The 18,201-nt window shown below is 42.8% G+C and overlaps 1 protein-coding gene across 2 annotated transcripts in view; it reads left to right on the forward strand.

Annotated features, from left to right (window-relative positions):
* Window positions 1-18,201, forward strand: part of CUNH2orf76 (chromosome unknown C2orf76 homolog) — a 111,204-nt gene that overhangs the window by 59,438 nt on the left and 33,565 nt on the right. The window contains exon 3 of one of the 2 annotated variants that reach the window (XM_069067763.1): window positions 14,411-14,461. The exons of the other annotated variant lie outside the window; for it this stretch is intronic. Coding sequence (XP_068923864.1) covers window positions 14,411-14,461 — 51 coding nt within the window. The remainder of the gene's footprint in view (window positions 1-14,410; window positions 14,462-18,201) is intronic. 2 annotated transcript variants of the gene reach the window in all.

Below are 18,201 nucleotides of genomic sequence, written 5' to 3' on the forward strand. Positions count from 1 at the left end.
TAAACACTGCAGTTTCATCCATAGCAGTCATATTGCAGGTTTGGTACTTGGAAATGTCGATCCTATCAATAAAGGACTTGAATGCAAGTGCATATTTAATAACTTCAGCACCTTCCAGCTTAAACAGTGTTGTTGATCTTCTTAGGGACAGTTCATACCTGTACCGTTGAAGGAAACCGTCCAACCAGTGTTGTGATGCTTTGAATCCTTCTGAGACCATTTCAAACACTGGTGCCATTGAAAGGGCAAATGCTTGAATATCAGCCCTGCGCACAACCAAGGCCTTTGCTCTCCTGTCAGCAATCCATTCACAAATGAGGATCTCCAAGTCAGGATATAAGGGCTGCCGACCTGATCCAGACCTGTGCTTTTTCCCTTTTCCCTCATCCACCTGTTGATTGAGGTTATTATAATCTGCTCTCCATTTTCTGACCATTTGAAGATCCAAAAGTTTTTCTTTACAGAAAACTGCAAGATTCTTGCCATGTGACTCCTCTACAATTGCTTTCTTATACTCAACAGTATAGCTCTTCCTTTTTGTACTCATGTCTGGGGGTCAAAACAGACAGAATAATAAAATTATGACCATCAGTCCTTCTTTTCACTCCATCATGCCCCCTGAGTTCTTCTTTTTTCCTCCATCATGCCCTTTTTATCCTCCATCATGCCCCCTCACTCCCGCTTACATACCGGGTTTTTATGTTGTCCTGCCTCAGCTCTCCTCCACGACACTGCTCTCAATGGCGCCAGCAAGCAAATCACTGGTGAAGAACAGGATGACGCGCTCACTGCTGCAGCTCTGATTGGATGCAGCTCGGAGCGCGGCATGCGTTTCACCCGGGGGGGGGGGACGGTGCATACAGAGGGTACCATAATGTAGCGTGTAGCGCAGGGGATCACCTTCACTACAGTAGCAATCTCAATAGGGCTTATTTTGGGGGGAGGGCTTATTTTAGAGGAATCTTACACAGTAAGGGGAGGGCTTATTTTCGGGATAGGTCTTATTATCGGGGAAACATGGTACTCTGTTAAGTATAAAAATCCATTGTGCCCTACAGGCAGAAGGGGGGAGTGGTTAGAAGGGAGAGAAATAGGGGAAAGGGTAGGTAAAGAGGGGGGCACAGGGAGGGAATACTGAGGGAGGCACTGGTCAAAGGGAGAATTCTTAAGAGGGGAAGGGAGAAGGAAGAAACAAAGACATAAACAGGGAAGGGAATAGGATGGAGGGAGGGAAAGACAGATAGTAGTCATAACTGTGAATGTGAATGGGATGAACTCTCCCATAAAATGGAAGTGGATAGCAGAATGGATTAAAAACCATAATCCTATGATGTGCTGTCTACAAGAGACACATTTGAAACGAGGGGATACACACAGGGCAAAGGTAAAAGGCTGGAGAAGAATATATTATGCTTCAGCTAAAGTAAAAAAAAAAGCAGGGGTAACAATCCTTATCTCAGATATAGCAAAAGCAAAAATAGATCTAATTAAAAGAGATAAGGAAGGAAACCATATCCTGCTAAAAGGCACCACTGAGAATGAAGCAATATCATTACTTAACATATAGCATCCAAATTCCTAGAGGAGAAGTCAAGAGAATTAGAGGAAGAAATAGATAACAAAACTATACTAGTGGGAACCTCAATCTCCCATTCTCTGAGCTTTATAAATCTAACCTCAAAATAACAAGAAAGAAGTAAGGAGGTAAAAAGAATTTTAGAGAGGTTAGACATGATAGATCTTTGGAGAAAACTGAATGGAGATAAAAAGGATATACCTTCTTCTCAGTGGTACATGGCACATACACAAAAATCAACCATGTACTAAGGATAAAAACCTCAATTCAGTGCAGAAAGGCAGAAATATTAAATGCATCATTCTCAGATCATGATGCAATAAAAATCATATGCAATAAAGGGCCATGGAAAGATAGACAAAAATCTAATTGGAAACTAAATAATTTAATCCTAAAGAATGAGTGTGTCAAACAAGAAATTATAGAAACAATCAATAACTTCATTCAAAAGAATGACAATAATGAGACAACATAACAAAACTTGTGGGATACAGCAAAGGCAGTTCTTAGGGGAAGTTTTATATCTCTGAATGCATACATGAATAAAATAGAGAAAATCGAGGTCAATGAATTGGGCATGCAGTTGAAAAAGCAGAAAAAGAACAAATTGAAAATCCCCAATTAAATACTAAATTAGAAATAATGAAAACAAAAGAAGAGATTAATAAAATTGAAATTAAGAAAACTATTGAATTAATAAAACTAAGAGCTGGTTTTATGAAAAAAAATATTGATAGGCCTTTAGTCAATATGATAAAAAAAAAGAAAGAAGAAAAACCAAATTACAAGTATCAGAATGAAAAAGGTGAATCTCCCTCCAATGAAGAGGAAATTAAAACAATAATTAGGAATTATTTTGCCCAATTGTATGCACATAAATTTGACAATCTTAGTGAAATGGATGAATATTTACAAAAATATAAATTGACCAAATTAACTGAAAAGGAAGCAAATTACTTAACCCCATCTCAGAAAAAGAAATCGAACAAGCCATCAGCAAACTTCCTAGGAAAAAATCTCCAGAGCCATATGGATTTACTAGCGAATTCTATCAAACATTTAAAGAACAATTGATCCCAATACTTTACAAACTATTTGGGAAAATTGGTGAAGAAGGAGTCCCACCAAATTCTTTTTATGACACAAATATTGTACTGATACCTAAATCAGGAAGAGACAAAATGGAGAAAGAAAATTATCGACCAATTTCCCTCATGAATATAGATGCAAAAATTTTAAATAAAATATTAGCAAAAATACTACAGCATCTGATCACAAGAATAATATACTTTGATCAGGTAGGATTTATTCCAGGAATGAAAGGATGGTTCAATATTAGGTAAACCATCAGTATAACTGATCATATCAACAATAAAACTAGCAGAAACCATATGATTATCTCAATAGATGCAGAAAAGGCTTTTGATAAAATACAACCTCCATTCCTTTTAAAAACACTAGAAAGTATAGGAATAAATGGAGTTTTCCTTAAAATAATAGGTAGCATCTATTTAAAGCCATCAGCAAGTATTATATGTAATGGGGATAAACTAGAAGCATTTCCCATAAGATCAGGGGTGAAACAAGGGTGTCCACTATCACCCCTCTTATTCAATCTGGTACTAGAAATGTTAGCAGTAGCAATTAGAGAAGAAAAAGAAATTGAAGGAATCAAATTAGGCAACGAAGAGACTAAGCTATCACTCTTTGCAGAGGATATGATCATATACTTAAAGAATCCTAGAGAATCAAGTAAAAAACTACTTGACAATAAATTTGGCAAAGTTGCAGGATATAAAATAAACCCACATAAATTCTTGGCATTCCTATATATTTCTAATGAAATCCAAAGAGATAAAAAGAGAAATCCCATTTAAAGTTACTGTAGACATTATAAAATATTTGGGAATCTACCTGCTAAAACAAACCCAGGGCCTATATGAATACAACTACAAAACCCTTTTCACACAAATAGTCAGATCTAACTAATTTGAAAAACATCAATTGTTCATGGCTGGGTCGAGCTAATATAATAAAAATGGCAATTTTTCCTAAATTAAATTATATATTTAGTGTCATACCAATCAATCTACCAAAAAATTATAGAGCTAGAAAAAGTAGTTACAAAATTCATTTGGAAGAACAAAAGGTCCATAATGTCAAGGGAATTAATGAAAAGAAATGCTAGGGAAGGTGGGCTAGCCATACCAGATTTTAATCTGTATTATAGAGCAGCAGTCATCAAAACTAGTTGGTAGTGGTTGAGGAATAGAGTAGTGGATCAATGGAATAGATTGGGTATATGAGACTCAGCAGTCAATGACTATAGTAATCTATAGTTTGATAAATACAAAGACCCCAGTTTTTTGACTCACTATTTGACAAAAACTTCTGGGAAAACTGGAATATAGTATGGCAGAAACTGGGCATAGAGCATTATCTAACACTATACCAAAATAAAGTTGAAATGGTTGCATGATCTAGGTATAAAGGCTGATATTGTAAGCAATCTGGGAAAGCAAGGAATAGTTTACCTGTCAGATTTATGGAGAAAGGAAGACTTTATGACCAATCAAGAGTTAGCATGATAAAATGCAAAGTGGACAATCTTATTTACATTAAATTGAAAAGTTTCTGTATAAACAAAGCCAATGTAACCAAGCTTAAGAGGTAAGTGGGATATTGGGAAAGAATCTTTGCAACCAGTATCTCTGATAAAAGCCTCATTTCTAAAATATACAGAGAATTGGGTCAAATCTTTAAGCATACAACTCATTCCCCAACTGATAAATGGTCAAAGGATATGAACAGGCAATTTTCAAAGGTAGAAATTACAGATATCTATAAGCATATGATAAAATGCTCTAACTCACTATTGATTAGAGAAATGCAAATCAAAACAACTCTTGAGGTACCACATCTCACCAGTCAGATTATCTAAGATGACAAAACAGGAAAATGACAAATGCTGGAGAGGATGAGGAAAAATTGGAACAATAATACATTGTTGGTAGAGTTGTGAACTGATTCAACCATTCTGGAGAGCAATCTGGAACTATGCTCAAAGGGCTATAAATAATTGCATACCCTTTTGTTGCGGGCGTTTGCCCTCACAACAGATCTAGACGACTAGCCCCACGGCCCTCTCACTTACCCATCCCGGGTCTTCGGTCGTCACCGGCCCCTCACGGGGAAAAAACACCAGACAGAAGGCGGAGGAGTAAAGCGGGGTGGTTTATTCTTCAACAGTTACATGGCGGAGAGAGAGAGAGAGCCCTCTCACACAAGAAAATATATAGCGAGTCCGAGCCAATCAGATCGCAGTCTTACATTTATGGCCTTATATGGTGATCACCCCATGGCCTTATATGGAGATCACCCCATCAAGCTTATACATATTCATTCAAAACAACCATGGCACCGCCCATAAACCCCTCCCCCTCCCCCATCAACTCCCCCTTTTTCTTTAAAGCAAACGAAAATCCTATATGCCAAAAGAATTGGCAGTGCAGACTGCTAAGCTTCTCGCTACAGGCGACACAGGTGACCATGCTTCTTGCCCGAAAGACCACGGAAAAATCCAATTACCACTCAGGAGTCCTGTCCCAAGGACTCTGACGTGCGGTGCGGGGGCCTCTGGCTTAGGTCACCTCCGATTCACTCGAACCTTACCCGTCGTAGGACACCGACACCCTGGGTCCTGTCTTAGGCGGCCGAGGAGGGAGGAGTTGCCCGTCATGGAGTCACCCCCGTCTTACCCCAGGTGTCACACGTCCTCCATGGCCTGGAACCATACCTGAGGATCTCCCCCCTCTTGGAGGGTAAAAAGGGCCTGTTGGGTCAGAAGCATGTAGCCATCCTGACGGCGCCGTAGCTTGCAAACACAATACAAAAGCAAAATAATTACAAGAACAAACACCACGGTGGAGGAGGTTAAGCCTCCCCACTGTGAGAACCAGGTTGTAACATCATGCAGCCACTTAGACAGTCCGGAAAGAACGGCAGGATCGACAGAGGTGGAATTCACCGATGCAATAGCCAGTCTTAATTGTCTTATTTGTTGTTCGTATTCGGCAGACCAATTGCCTAGGAGGAGAGCGGAAAGTTGACGGGACAGGTTAGCTGCTCTAGTAAAGTTCTCATACAAAACGGGAGTAACACATAAACCAGGCATACGCAGAGTACACCCAACTTGGGCTACCTCCCAGAGGACATCAACCTCCTCCTGAATCAGGTCCACCCTCTGATTCAGAAGCATCATTCCGGTATACAGATGCCCATTTATACCCTCTTGGGCTGTCAAGGCCATGGTAACGGAGGCACTCAGATTGGCGACCGCCGTCGCAGTCGGCACAGCATAAGCCAAACTGGCGGCTGCTGCAGCAGCCGCAGCGGCAGCAACAGAAATGGCGGCAATAATGGCAGCAGAAATGCCGAAGTCTCTTTTGGGTCTTAACTGCAAAGCAGAATTGGTAATGTTAAGTGGCCAGGGAACCCACCGTGGGAGGCGGAGGACAACTGCTAATGGGAATGCTTGAGCATTCCAGCAGGAAGAATAAAAGCAGTCATTCTTACATTGGAGAAGAGACTCATTGTGTCCTGTCCGATTGGAAACCAAAAACAGAAAGGGTTGCCAAACACAGACAGGTGTGGGTGGTATCTGTACATGCTTGACTGGCCTTGACATATTAAAATCGAAGGGGTCCATTTTTGTCCATGTACCATTTCCCCACCCCATGACCCCGCCCAACAGCATGGCCATGGGGCGCAAATCCAAACAAGCGCCCCCCTCCCCACAGAGCAACCACAAATCAAAAGGGTTTGCAGTGACCCCAGGATCTTCATAATGAAGATGACGCGAGTTTCTATCGGAGGTAACAGTGGACATAAGAGGTTTAGCATCTTGGCAAGTCCAGTTGGTTGCCACACCCGCAGTAACATTACCAGAAGGGATAGGAGGGGAAAAGGTAAAAAACGGGTGCACAGGGACAGCTGCGGGTGACTGGCACTCCGTCCAGGGCCAAAAATCCTTGTGGCGGGAGGGCCGACAGCGAGGCTGGGCGCTGGGCTGGGGCCGCCACTCCCCTCCGCCCTCTCCACAAAGGAGACCACTGTTATCCTTCGCTCTAATCATTGTGCGGGCCGGCCAAAGTCCTTTCAATAAGGAGCCGTTCACCCTCTTGCTTGTAAAGTTGAGGCGGTCAGACCACACAGCCTCTTGAGGAAACAGCCCGACACATGGTGACAGTTCCGGATCGACTGTGGGTGTGATTTGAAAACATAACGTCCCATTAAATGATATTGTCCTGTCACTTTCCACCGGCCTAGTGTCGTTGTTGAGGTGCAGAACAGGGAGCTTAAGGGTGTTGTTAACTGTAAATAAACGAGGAAAAACTTGTGCCGAAGAAGTCACAGGCATGGGTCTCAGGAAGGTGGAAAGCAGTCCCCAGCGTAATTCTGTCACGGCATTCTCAGCAAGGAGACCCAAGATGAGGAGGGTGAGTCGACAATCTGAAAGACAAGAAGAACAAGAATTCTCCTCACCCCCCAACCTGTCGGGGGTGGTGCCTTAATCAAGATCCCTAACTTTGTGAAGGGGCACCCATTGCTGTACCGCTGTTGGGTCATTATTTGGAAAAAAGGAAAGGTGGCCGGGCCTTCTTCCAACCACTTTTACAGGGCCGTGCCATTGGCCCCCCGTATCCTGCCACATTACCCTGGAACCGGGCAGTGCCCGACTAGGTGCGGGGAGGGTCAATGGAGAAGAGGTGGTGTTCTCACCGGAGGTGCTCCAGAACCTCATGGCGGCAGTGGTGCCGTCATCTCTAACTTGCAGGAAATTTAAGGTAAAAACAACCTGGGCCAACTCTTGACGAGTGACCGACTTGCATATTCCCCCTTTTTGTTTAAACAGGACGGTCTTAAGTGTACGGTTTGCCCGTTCAACAAGGGCTTGCCCGGTAGGGTTGTAGGGGAGGCCTGTAGCATGTTGAATAGAAAATTCAGTACAGAACAAGGCAAAAGCCTTGGAAGTATATGCCGGGCCATTATCAGTCTTTAAGGCTAATGGCACTCCTAGGATAGAAATCATTTCATAGAGATGGGCAATAACAGCTCTGGTTGACTCACGAGGCTGCAGGGCAGAAAACGGAAGTCTTTGTGGAGATCAAGAGACCGATAGTATTTGCAGTGCCGAGCGGTCAGATAATGACAAGGAATATCTCATACTCACACTGTCCAAAAACGATCTGGACAAAGCGAACAAAGACAAGGCCAACAGACACCTCCCTCCAAACTTCAAGGTGAAGCCTTTCCCCACAAAAACTGTAGAAGAGCCGCCAAACCCAGAGGCCAGCAGCTCCACCTCGGCCACGCCGGACGCCAGTGACAATGAGCCCGATCACCACAGATACTCGGACACCACCGACTCCGACCCAGAGAACGAGCCCTTCGATGAGGATCAACACACACAGATCACAAAAGTCTGAACATTCCTTTTTATCAAGAGGGAATAAATGGGCTAAAGGAGGGTTCAATCCTATCATTCCCCAAAAGGGAGCCAACAATTTTTTGTAAAGCAGTGAGCTTCTCGGCTTTAAGGGGCCACTGCTCAACCCAGACCGGGCGGTTATTCGTCCAGGTTAGTTTCGGGGCGAAGCTCAAATCGAGAGTGGTCCCTATCCATTTCCCGGTAAGCAGTCCGGGGTTACTAAGGAGAGTTGCATTTGCGCAAGGACATCCCGCCCCCACAGAGCATAAGGCAGCTCGGGGAGACACAAAGGAGTGAACCTGCTTGCATTATCATCCACCGACCACGAGAGGGCACGAGCCGATCTCTGAGCTCTCTTGTTCCCCCCCACTCCCTGGACCGGCGTGGATGCAACCATCAAGGGCCATTCTTTCCTCCACTGATCCAAATTAATGACTGAACAATCAGCCCCCGTATCAATGATCCCTAAGATCGGATAATTCTCAACATGAATAATTAAAGTGGGACGGTTCAAAGTGATGGAACGAGCCCAATTCAATTGGCAAGGATGCTGGGATGAGGGGCCGAAGGGAAACGCCTTAGCAATGATCTGATCAGCCCGTATGGAGACGGGGGTGCAGTGTGGATTAAACAGGGTCAACATTGCCTCCATATCCTCTGCTACTTGGGTGGGGACCTCAAAGTCAGGAGAGCCTTCTAGGCCGGTCACTACAGCTGGGTGGAAAGGCAAATGGGCAGGGACTGTTATCGCCTCTCCAGGGGGAAGTGTAAAGATGGAGGGTTGTTTTCCAGGAGAGGCCCTGACTCTTACAAACTGAGGATAATTGCCGCTTAACGAGGATGGGGGAGGGGCCCTGCGGCTGGGTCCCTCCACCCGCCGTTTCCCTGCGGTTGAGATCCGGGGGAGACCCCGGTCTCCAAAGGGGCTTGTTCGCTGCCCTGTTTATTCTTGGCGCGACAAAACCGCGCTATGTGGCCAAGGCGTCCACAGTTAAAACACTTAGGAGGTGTTCCCCTGGAGGTGGCTTTGCACTGGGCCTTATAATGGCCGTATTGACCACATTGAAAACAAGCCTGCTTGCCGGGACCTTTCTGGGCTGATGAGCTGAGTTGTTGTATAGCCACCAAGAGGCTCTGTTCCCTCTCTGTATTCGAGACTGTCAATTTTTCCAGCGCCTGTACAAGCTGGCGGTCCCTATCCTGGGCAGTGCAAACCAACTGTGCAATAGGATTTTCCGGGGGCAGGTCCATTAACTTATTTATGACGTCCTCCAAGGGGGCCTCCGATGGCAGGGATGCCACCGCAGCTGCCTCCCTGGAGCGCAGGCCTTCCTTAACCAACTGCTTAATGAGTATGTCCATTCCAGGGCCACTGCCTAGGGTCCTATGGACCGTCTCCTGAACTTGGTTAACAACGGAAAGGGGGGTCTGATCAGGTCTTTGTTTCAGGCCGACTAATTTAGGGCCCCCTGTCATACCCTTGGCAGAAACCTTCTCCCAGGCCGCTATGTGTGCGGCCTTGACATCATCTAATTCTAACTGCCCATAGGCTGCCTGCACGGCCGGGTTGGAAAAATGGCCAGTGCCACAAATTAAGTGCTCAGTGTCTTGAGGGGCCCTGCCGTGTCTAAGTCGGACCAAATGCCTGGCCTCCCTCTTCACTTGTGCCTGGAAGGCAAGATGCATAGCAGGGTCTAGACAGGACATAGCTAGCTCGTCAAAATCCCCCGGGGTCCAGGGGTGAGCGGTCACTAGGTTCATAAGTAGCCTCCTAACATAAGGTGAAGAAGGGCCATACTTAGTCACCGCCTCTTTGAACTCTTTCAGTGTCTTATATGGGATGGGAGAATGAGTACGCTGACCCGTAAGGGGATCAGTCAAAATGGGATAGACATCCCAAGAGGCGAAGTCCACCTCCGCGCCCGCCTCCGCCGCCACACAGAGGCTCCGCCTTATTAACCCCTCTCCCTCACAAATATTCGCCTCTCGCCTTTTCTCATAATGAGGCGGGGGCGGAGGGCAGGGAGGGGCGACATATGCGGAACTAGCAGCAAAAGACGGGGCAGGACAGTAATTGCCTGGCAAACAGGAGGTGCTTGGTGGCAAGGCGGAGGTAAAGGGCTCGGAAGTGGGGAGCGCGCCCCCTGCATCCGTTTCCCCTTTGTTCTCCCGTCTCTCCCTCCTCTCCCAACGTGAGGGAGTGCCCTTCCGGGTCCTTCTTCTCTCCCTCGACCCCTGGGCACCATCTTGGCGCCCACTCCTTTTACCTTCATCTTCCCCTTCTGAACTGCTAGCGGAACTATCCGCCGCCTGATTCATTACCACAGCTCTTAAGTCCTCCCACGGATATTGACCGAAGCCCCCTGGGTCCTTCAATTCCTTATTCTTCCCTTTTTCTAACTCTGAATCTGACCCGGCTAATGAGGAGCCCACCTGTGTGGCCAAGGACCGGGAAGCGGCAATCGGAGAAGGATTTAATGCTGCGTCCACTATCTTAAAAACCGAAAAATCAGTGGGTGTCAGCGAACCAGGGCAGCCATTCTCAAAAGCTGCCATCTGCTGTCCCACAACTCTCCATCTATCGGCCTGTATGCCGACATGCCTGACCCAAGGGCATATGTCCCAGATCTTATCTATAAATTCCCTACAGGTCTTAATGGGGATTTTTGCCCCCCTTTGGGCGCAGAGCTTATAAAGTTGCGCCGCTATCACCCCTTTCTCCTCCGGCCTAAATACAGGGATACTATGCCCTGTTCCCATCCTATCCTCTTCCCGAGGCTACAGTGGCCTCGAGGCTGTCTGGCGACTGGAGCAGACCAGCTGCGTCCAGCAGGCCGTCCGCCAGCTAGTCGTCCCGAAGGGTCAGCCCCACGTTGGGCGCCAAAATCTGTTGCAGGCGTTTGCCCTCACAACAGATCTAGACGACTAGCCCCACGGCCCTCTCACTTACCCATCCCGGGTCTTCGGTCGTCACTGGCCCCTCACGGGGAAAAAAACACCAGACAGAAGGCGGAGGAGTAAAGCGGGGTGGTTTATTCTTCAACAGTTACATGGCGGAGAGAGAGAGAGAGCCCTCTCACACAAGAAAATATATAGCGAGTCCGAGCCAATCAGATCGCAGTCTTACATTTATGGCCTTATATGGTGATCACCCCATGGCCTTATATGGAGATCACCCCATCAAGCTTATACATATTCATTCAAAACAACCATGGCACCGCCCATAAACCCCTCCCCCTCCCCCATCACCCTTTGACCCAGTAATAGCCCTTCTAGGGATGTATCCCAAAGAGATCATAGAAGTGGGAGGAAGACCCATATGTACAAAAATATTTATAGCAGCTCTTTTTGTGATGGCAAAGAATTGGAAATCAAAAGGATACCCATCAATTGGGGAATGGCTAAACAAGTTGTGGTGTATGAAAGTAATGGAATATTATTGTGCTATAAGAAGTGAGAAGCAGACGGATTTCATATTTACCTGGAGAAACTTATACAAACTGATGCGGAGTGAAAAGAGCAGAACCAGGAGAAATTTGTATACAATTAGAGACACAACATATATGTGACGACCACTTTTGATAGACTGGACTCTTCTCAGCAATGCAAGGTTATAAGACAACTCCAAAAAACTCATGATGGAAGGAGATGTCTTTCAGAGAAAGAACTAGATAAAACAGAGTTTGAATGCAGACTGAAGCAAACTACTTGTTCTCTTTTTCTTGTTTGGTTTTGTTTTCCTCTTTCCCATTGTTCATTCCATCAGTTACAGTCCTTCTTTACAACCTGACTAATGTCAAATGTGAAAGTATTTGCAGATCCTATACTTGATTGCATGCCCCCATGTCGGGGGCGGGGGGTAGGAGGAGGGGAAAGGGAAGGGGAGAAAATTTGAAACTCAAGGGATTGTGGAACTGAATCTTATAAACTGAAAGTAAACAAACAATAAATACAAAAATAATAAAAATACATTTGACTTTTCCTTTTGTTCTTAACCTGCATATATGCCAAAGTGGTGTTACTGTTCTGGCAAGGGGTATGTACATTTTAGCCATTTTCTTGGTAAAATTCCGAACTGTTTTCCAGATTGGTTGAACCTGTTTGTGGCACCCCTAACAGTACTGGGAACAGAAGATGGAAACTGCCAAGAGGCAAATTTAGGTTTGGTTTAGGAAAATAGTCCAGAGATTTATTTAGCAACATCCCAGAGTGGAATATTTGGGAGATAGTGGGGTTCTCTTTCACTGAATATAAAAGAATATTTTGTCCCCCAGATTTTGTAAGTGAAATAGTTTTAGGGCATGTCATAGAGAAGATTCTTATTCAAGTACAAGTTGAACTAACTGGTCTCTCAGGACCCTTCCAATTTTTTGAGTTTCTTTGAGGCTGTGATTATATTCTGTAGTTACACTGTGGAATAATTTTGTACAAATGAGAGCAAAAAAATTATTGAGGTGAATTGCTGCTTTTGGTAAGTTATACATGTATGTATATATACATATTGCATATTTTAAAAAATATTTTGAAAGGCAAGTTAGGCTTTTAGTGAAAGAGAATTAATAAGAAGGAATATATCCATTATGAATTCAGTAAAATTTTTTGATGTCTTTTCTTTCTTTTTTTAAAAACAATATCACATTCCTTTCAAAATATATCCCTATTGCCTCCCTTATGTAGTAAACCTATTCCCTTGTAATAAAGATTTTTTTTTTAAATTAGTAAAACTGTGCAACACATCAGGCAGCTAGGTGGCGCAGTGGAAAGAGTGCTGGGCCTGGAGTCAGGAAGACTGATCTTACTGAGTTCAAATTTGACCTCAGATACTTTCTAGCTGTGTGACCCTGGGCAAATCACTTAACCCTGTTTGTTTCAGTTTCCTCTTCTGTACAGTGAGCTGGAGAAAGAAATGGCAAATCACTCCAGTGTCTTTGCCAAGAAAATCCCAAATGGGGTCATGACATGACTGAAATGCAACACATGATTCTTTTTGAGTGTATGTATGCTAGTTTACACCTATAGTGAGTCATCCATTTCTGCAGTGAGAGAGAAAGGTACATTTTTTCAGTTCTTCTGTGTGTGAGGCCAGCCATGGTCATTTTGTTTAGACAAGTATTTAGTTTTGTATTTTTCCATTTCCATTACTTATTACATTGTTTTGCTTTGGCTTATTTCATTCTGCATCTGTACAGTGAATTGTCACAGGCTTCTCTGAATTCTTCATATTTTTTCATTTCTTACTGGCATAATAATATTCCATTACATTTATATTCCATAATTTCTTCAGCCATTTCCCAAATGATTTGTACCTATTGTGTTTCCAGCTCATTGTTACCCCGCTGCCCCCCATCCTCTATGGCTGCTTTAAATATTTTGGTATATGTAGGATCTTTCTGTCTTTGAGTTCCTTGTGAGGTACATGTGTAGCACTGGGAACTCTGGGTCCAAAGACAAGGGCATTTTAGTAATTTTCTTGGTATAATTCCAAATTGGTTTCCAGAATAGTTAATGTTTTGGACTGGATACCTCATTCATCAATCCCTGGTAGATTTTAGATATGCAAATGAAATGAAGTGTTCATGTGTCATTCAGTAGTTAATAAAAGGGATTTTAGCCATGGTAGAAGGATAAATGACAAAGATATGCATTGAGGAAACCCCAAGTTGATTCAACTGAATGAATTTTCCCTGCTTCTGAGTAGCCCATTGTGGCCCATCTGCCAAGCATCAGAGAGCCCCTGGAGCTCCTGTGGCTGTTTTATTATCAGTCAGCTAGAAAATGATGTCATTAGCCTGAGCCTTCAGTCCCCTGTAATAGATCTTGAGGGTAGTTTCATTGCCTTTTAAGGAAAATCCAGCCTGACTTGTATGAGGTTTGGGGGAGTTAAGATACTGCTTCCTGTACTACAGCTGGACTAATTAATAACTACTAACTGTCTTTTCATAACCCCTCTAAATACTGATAATTTCTGTCTTCTGTCATGTTTGCCAAACTGCTAGATGTGAAGTAAAACTTCAGAGTTAGTTTTGATTTGCATTTTTCTCATTATTAGTGATTTGGAATAATTTTTAATATGATTGTTAATAGTTTGCAATTCTTTTAGAGTTGTTTATTCATATCATTTAACCATTCATCCATTGAGAAATGACTTTTAATCTTACACATTTATGTTTTTATCTATATATCTTGGATATCAGAATCTCATTAGAGATATTTGATGGAAAAATGTTTTCTTCATCAAGTTTGCCTTTTTTATTCTAGCCACATTGATTTTGTTTGTTCAAAACCTTTTTCAATGACTGATATTTGTAAAAAAGAAAATTTCCTTTTAACTTTTTCTCTTGTAGATGTTCCTCTAAGGAAAGGTCTCCCACCCCCATTCAAGCATTATAAATATGGTATGTGAATTTTCTTACTTTTTGAAAATGCAAATTTAGTCTAATATAATATGATGTCTTATGTTGAATTGAAATGTATAGTGAACAAATATCAAGTTAATATTTGTAAATAAAACCAAGTGGCAAGTATACATCAATGTATGTATACCTTAGTTGAAGTTTTAAAGGATTATAATTTAGGATACTAAATATTCAGGTATTTCTGAATAGAATGCCTTATAAATACAGTATATGGGGGGGAAGCTTTTTTATTTTTCTTGAGGGCAGTTGGTGTTAAGTGACTTGCCCAAGGCCACATGGCTAGTTTTTGTGTTAAGTGTGAAGATATTTATATATTTGACTTGATATAATAAATTGGTGATTAAAAGTAGGGGAAGGAATTCGATTTCCGGTCCAGGTATAGACTGATGTCATTAGGAAAGATAGATTATCAAGTTGTGGGATTCTATAGTTCATAAAGTTTGAGTATTCACTTGAAAGTTATGATGCATATAACAAATATTTCTCTTATTTGGTTGAGCCATTTGAGAATATTAATTTTTTATTACTTTAAATCATTTTTGAGTGGCTTTTAACTTTGTTCCCATTTGGTGCAGACCAACTTATGACCCCAAAGACTTTGAAATCACAGTTCTCTCCGCTCTTATGCATTTTAATATCTAGAGACTAATTGTGAGGTCACAAGGGGTAGTAAAGCAAGAGGTGAAGGCAGGGAGTGGAAAATCCTTAGATTTATGTTCTTAAAGAATTTACATAATAAATATTAAATCAGAGAATGAAGTGAAAACCATGGTTAAGGTAAATATGAGACTTCTTAAAAATGCAGCTTTCAAAATAAAATAGTCTGAGATACATATTAAACCTGAATCAATTGCAGAGACATTTTCAAATTATACTTGTCACATACAGTTTCCCTTTTTCATATTCTTTAAAGTTCAGAAATACCATATACATAATTTTGATAAATTTTGGACAAAGCGATACATTGAAATGCCAACTGTGCTAAATATCACTGTGGGAGCTACTCATATTCTTTCCTCCAGTGTTTTACACTATTAAAAAAATTGGCAGATTGGCACCTTTGCATTTACTTGCTGGTGATGAAATATAGCATTGTGATAGACTGTTAAAAATGCCAAAACCAGATAAATATATGTCTAATATCTATTGCTTTTTTGCTTAGGAAAGAATCTCTAATTCCCAATTTTTTGACATATCATCAAGTATTTATTGTCTGTTGTGAAGTGGAGTATTATATTAAACATTGAATATTTAGTAAATTTAGGTTTTGGCTAAGGAGTTAGCTTTTTGGAATTTTTTTTTTGGAGGGCAGTTGGGGTTGAGTGACTTGCCCAAGGTCACATGGCTAGTTTTTTGTGTGTTAAGTGTCTGAGGCTGGATTTGAACTCAGGTCCTCCTGACTCCAGGGCCGGTGCTCTATTCACTGTGCCACCTAGCCACCCCAAGGAGTTAGCTTTTCAAGAAGAGGAAAGGAAATAATATACATACATCTTGTGTATTACGTTACCCATTATGAATAAGAATTAAGAAAGCCTTTAAGAGTAAGAACAAGAGAAGGGAAGGAAAAAAAAAATAAATTACAGAAATGGCAACAGTGTTGCAATGATCTTGTAGCTATTTCTTTCTGTTGTTAACTATTTCTTCTTACTTCCTTTCCCTTCTCATACAAGGTCCTATTGGTTAAAAATATCTGGTGAGATTTTGTGCTCAGAGTTTTTTTAAAGTCTACAAATGGAGTCCTCCAGTGTGGTATTACAGAATATACCAGGACACACCAGGAAAATAATTATTGCTATTTTAAAAAACACTAGCAAAATCTATAGAACATATAGATGTTTTCAAGTCAAACTTTTGTAATTAATAAACTGGGGGGTTGGATTCCAGACAACTTTCGAACTCCCCTTATCAGGGAAGGATTGCCAGTTTCTCTTAAGATGCTACAAATAGAGGAAACAGTAAACTCATGTGTGCTTACTGGTTAGCCTGCTGTAATGTAATGCCAAGGAAAGGTAACTTCCCAAGGTTCAGAATACCAGCATAGGTGCTCTCCATTTTATTCAGTGACAAACCAAGAACAGAGAAGGTCAAAACATGACATCATTCAAAATACAGCATTTACTAAGGGTGATTCAGTAATCTCCAAGTACTACCCCACTCCAGGACCTTCCAGTCATTCAATCAATTACAAAGTCCCTGTTCTAAATACTACTCCACCCCTAGGCTGTACCTTCATTTAGTCCATCACAAAACCCCTCTTCTCAAATGGAGATTAGTTTCCAAACATAAGTAAAGTATATTCATTTGTTCAACCATAGAACACAAAAAGGTCAAAAGTTCCCCACCCCTGGATCACAATTGAATCTACCCCAGAGTTACATCAAGTTTAAGCACAGCACTTAATACCCAAATGGAGGTCTTTTCTTCATCTTGACAAGAGGCAAGTTCTCAGCAATCTTAGTTCCTGGGGAGACAAGGCTTAGCAAGGCCACAGGATACATTGCCAGTCTCTTCATTAAGTCATCCTCTGTCTGTAGAACAGTCCTAGAACCCCTGAAAACGTTAGCAAAACCCTCTCCCAGGATTTCTGTAAACATACAACAAGAAAATCCTTCTTCAGGGCTTCTGAACCAACAGAAAGGTTCCCAGACCCCTGCAACAACAGCACTGTCCTTCACCAGTGGACAGTATTCACTCTGTCTGCAGGACAGTCTCCAGACCCTGCAACAACAGCACTGTCCTTCACCAGTGGACAGTGTTCACTCTCTGTCTGCAGGACAGTCTCAGTAAGCTCTGAACCAACAGAAAGGTTCCCAGACCCCTGCAACAACAGCACTGTCCTTCACCAGTGGACAGTATTCACTCTCTGTCTGCAGGACAGTCTCAGGAGCTCTTAGCCAACAGCCAGGTTCCAGGACTTCTTCAACAGGACTGTCTTTCACCAGTGGACAAATCTGGCAAAACAACATCAAAACAGACAGACAAAGTACCAGCAAAACAGCCATGTCTATGTCTCCTCAGTCCTTGGCAGCTCCAGGGACAGGTCTCAAAAGTCCAGGGCGATTCAAAGTGGCCCCCAGCAATCCTCTCAGTCTCTCTCTGCCTCCACGAGGGTGCTGCTTCCAAAAAGTTCTTCTGCCTCCCTCTTGTGTCTCTCCAAATCTATGTCACCAGCTCCTCCCAGTTCAGGACTCTCTTTTCACATCAACAAGTCCATCCCACAGGTGGGATTAACAAACTCTGGGTTTTAACACAATCAGTTTGAAAACCAAGCCAATACAGGGGAATCTTTATATTCCATTACTATCACACCTGCTCTCTTGAGTGGGATGGATAATTACAAATACCGTGTTTCCCCGATAATAAGACCTATCCCGAAAATAAGCCCTCCCCTTACTGTGTAAGATTCCTCTAAAATAAGCCCTCCCCCGAAAATAAGCCCTATTGAGATTGCTGCTGTAGTGAAGGTGATCCCCTGTGCTACCATGTTTCCCCGATAATAAGACACTGTCTTATTAAATTTTTTTGGAAAGAAAAACACCAGAGGGCTTATTTTCAGGGGAGGGCTTATGTTGTCCTGCCTCAGCTCTCCTCCGCGGCACTGCTCTCAATGGTGCCAGCAAGCAAATCACTGGGGAAGAACAGGATGACGCACTCACTGCTGCAGCTCTGATTGGATGCATCTCGGAGCACGGCATGCGTTTCACCCGGGGGGGGGGGGA

The sequence above is a fragment of the Petaurus breviceps genome, unplaced genomic scaffold (assembly GCF_028583685.1).
Source record: "Petaurus breviceps papuanus isolate PSGF00001 unplaced genomic scaffold, PetGlider_PUasm1.0 90752, whole genome shotgun sequence".
Classification (NCBI taxonomy): Eukaryota; Metazoa; Chordata; class Mammalia; order Diprotodontia; family Petauridae; genus Petaurus; species Petaurus breviceps.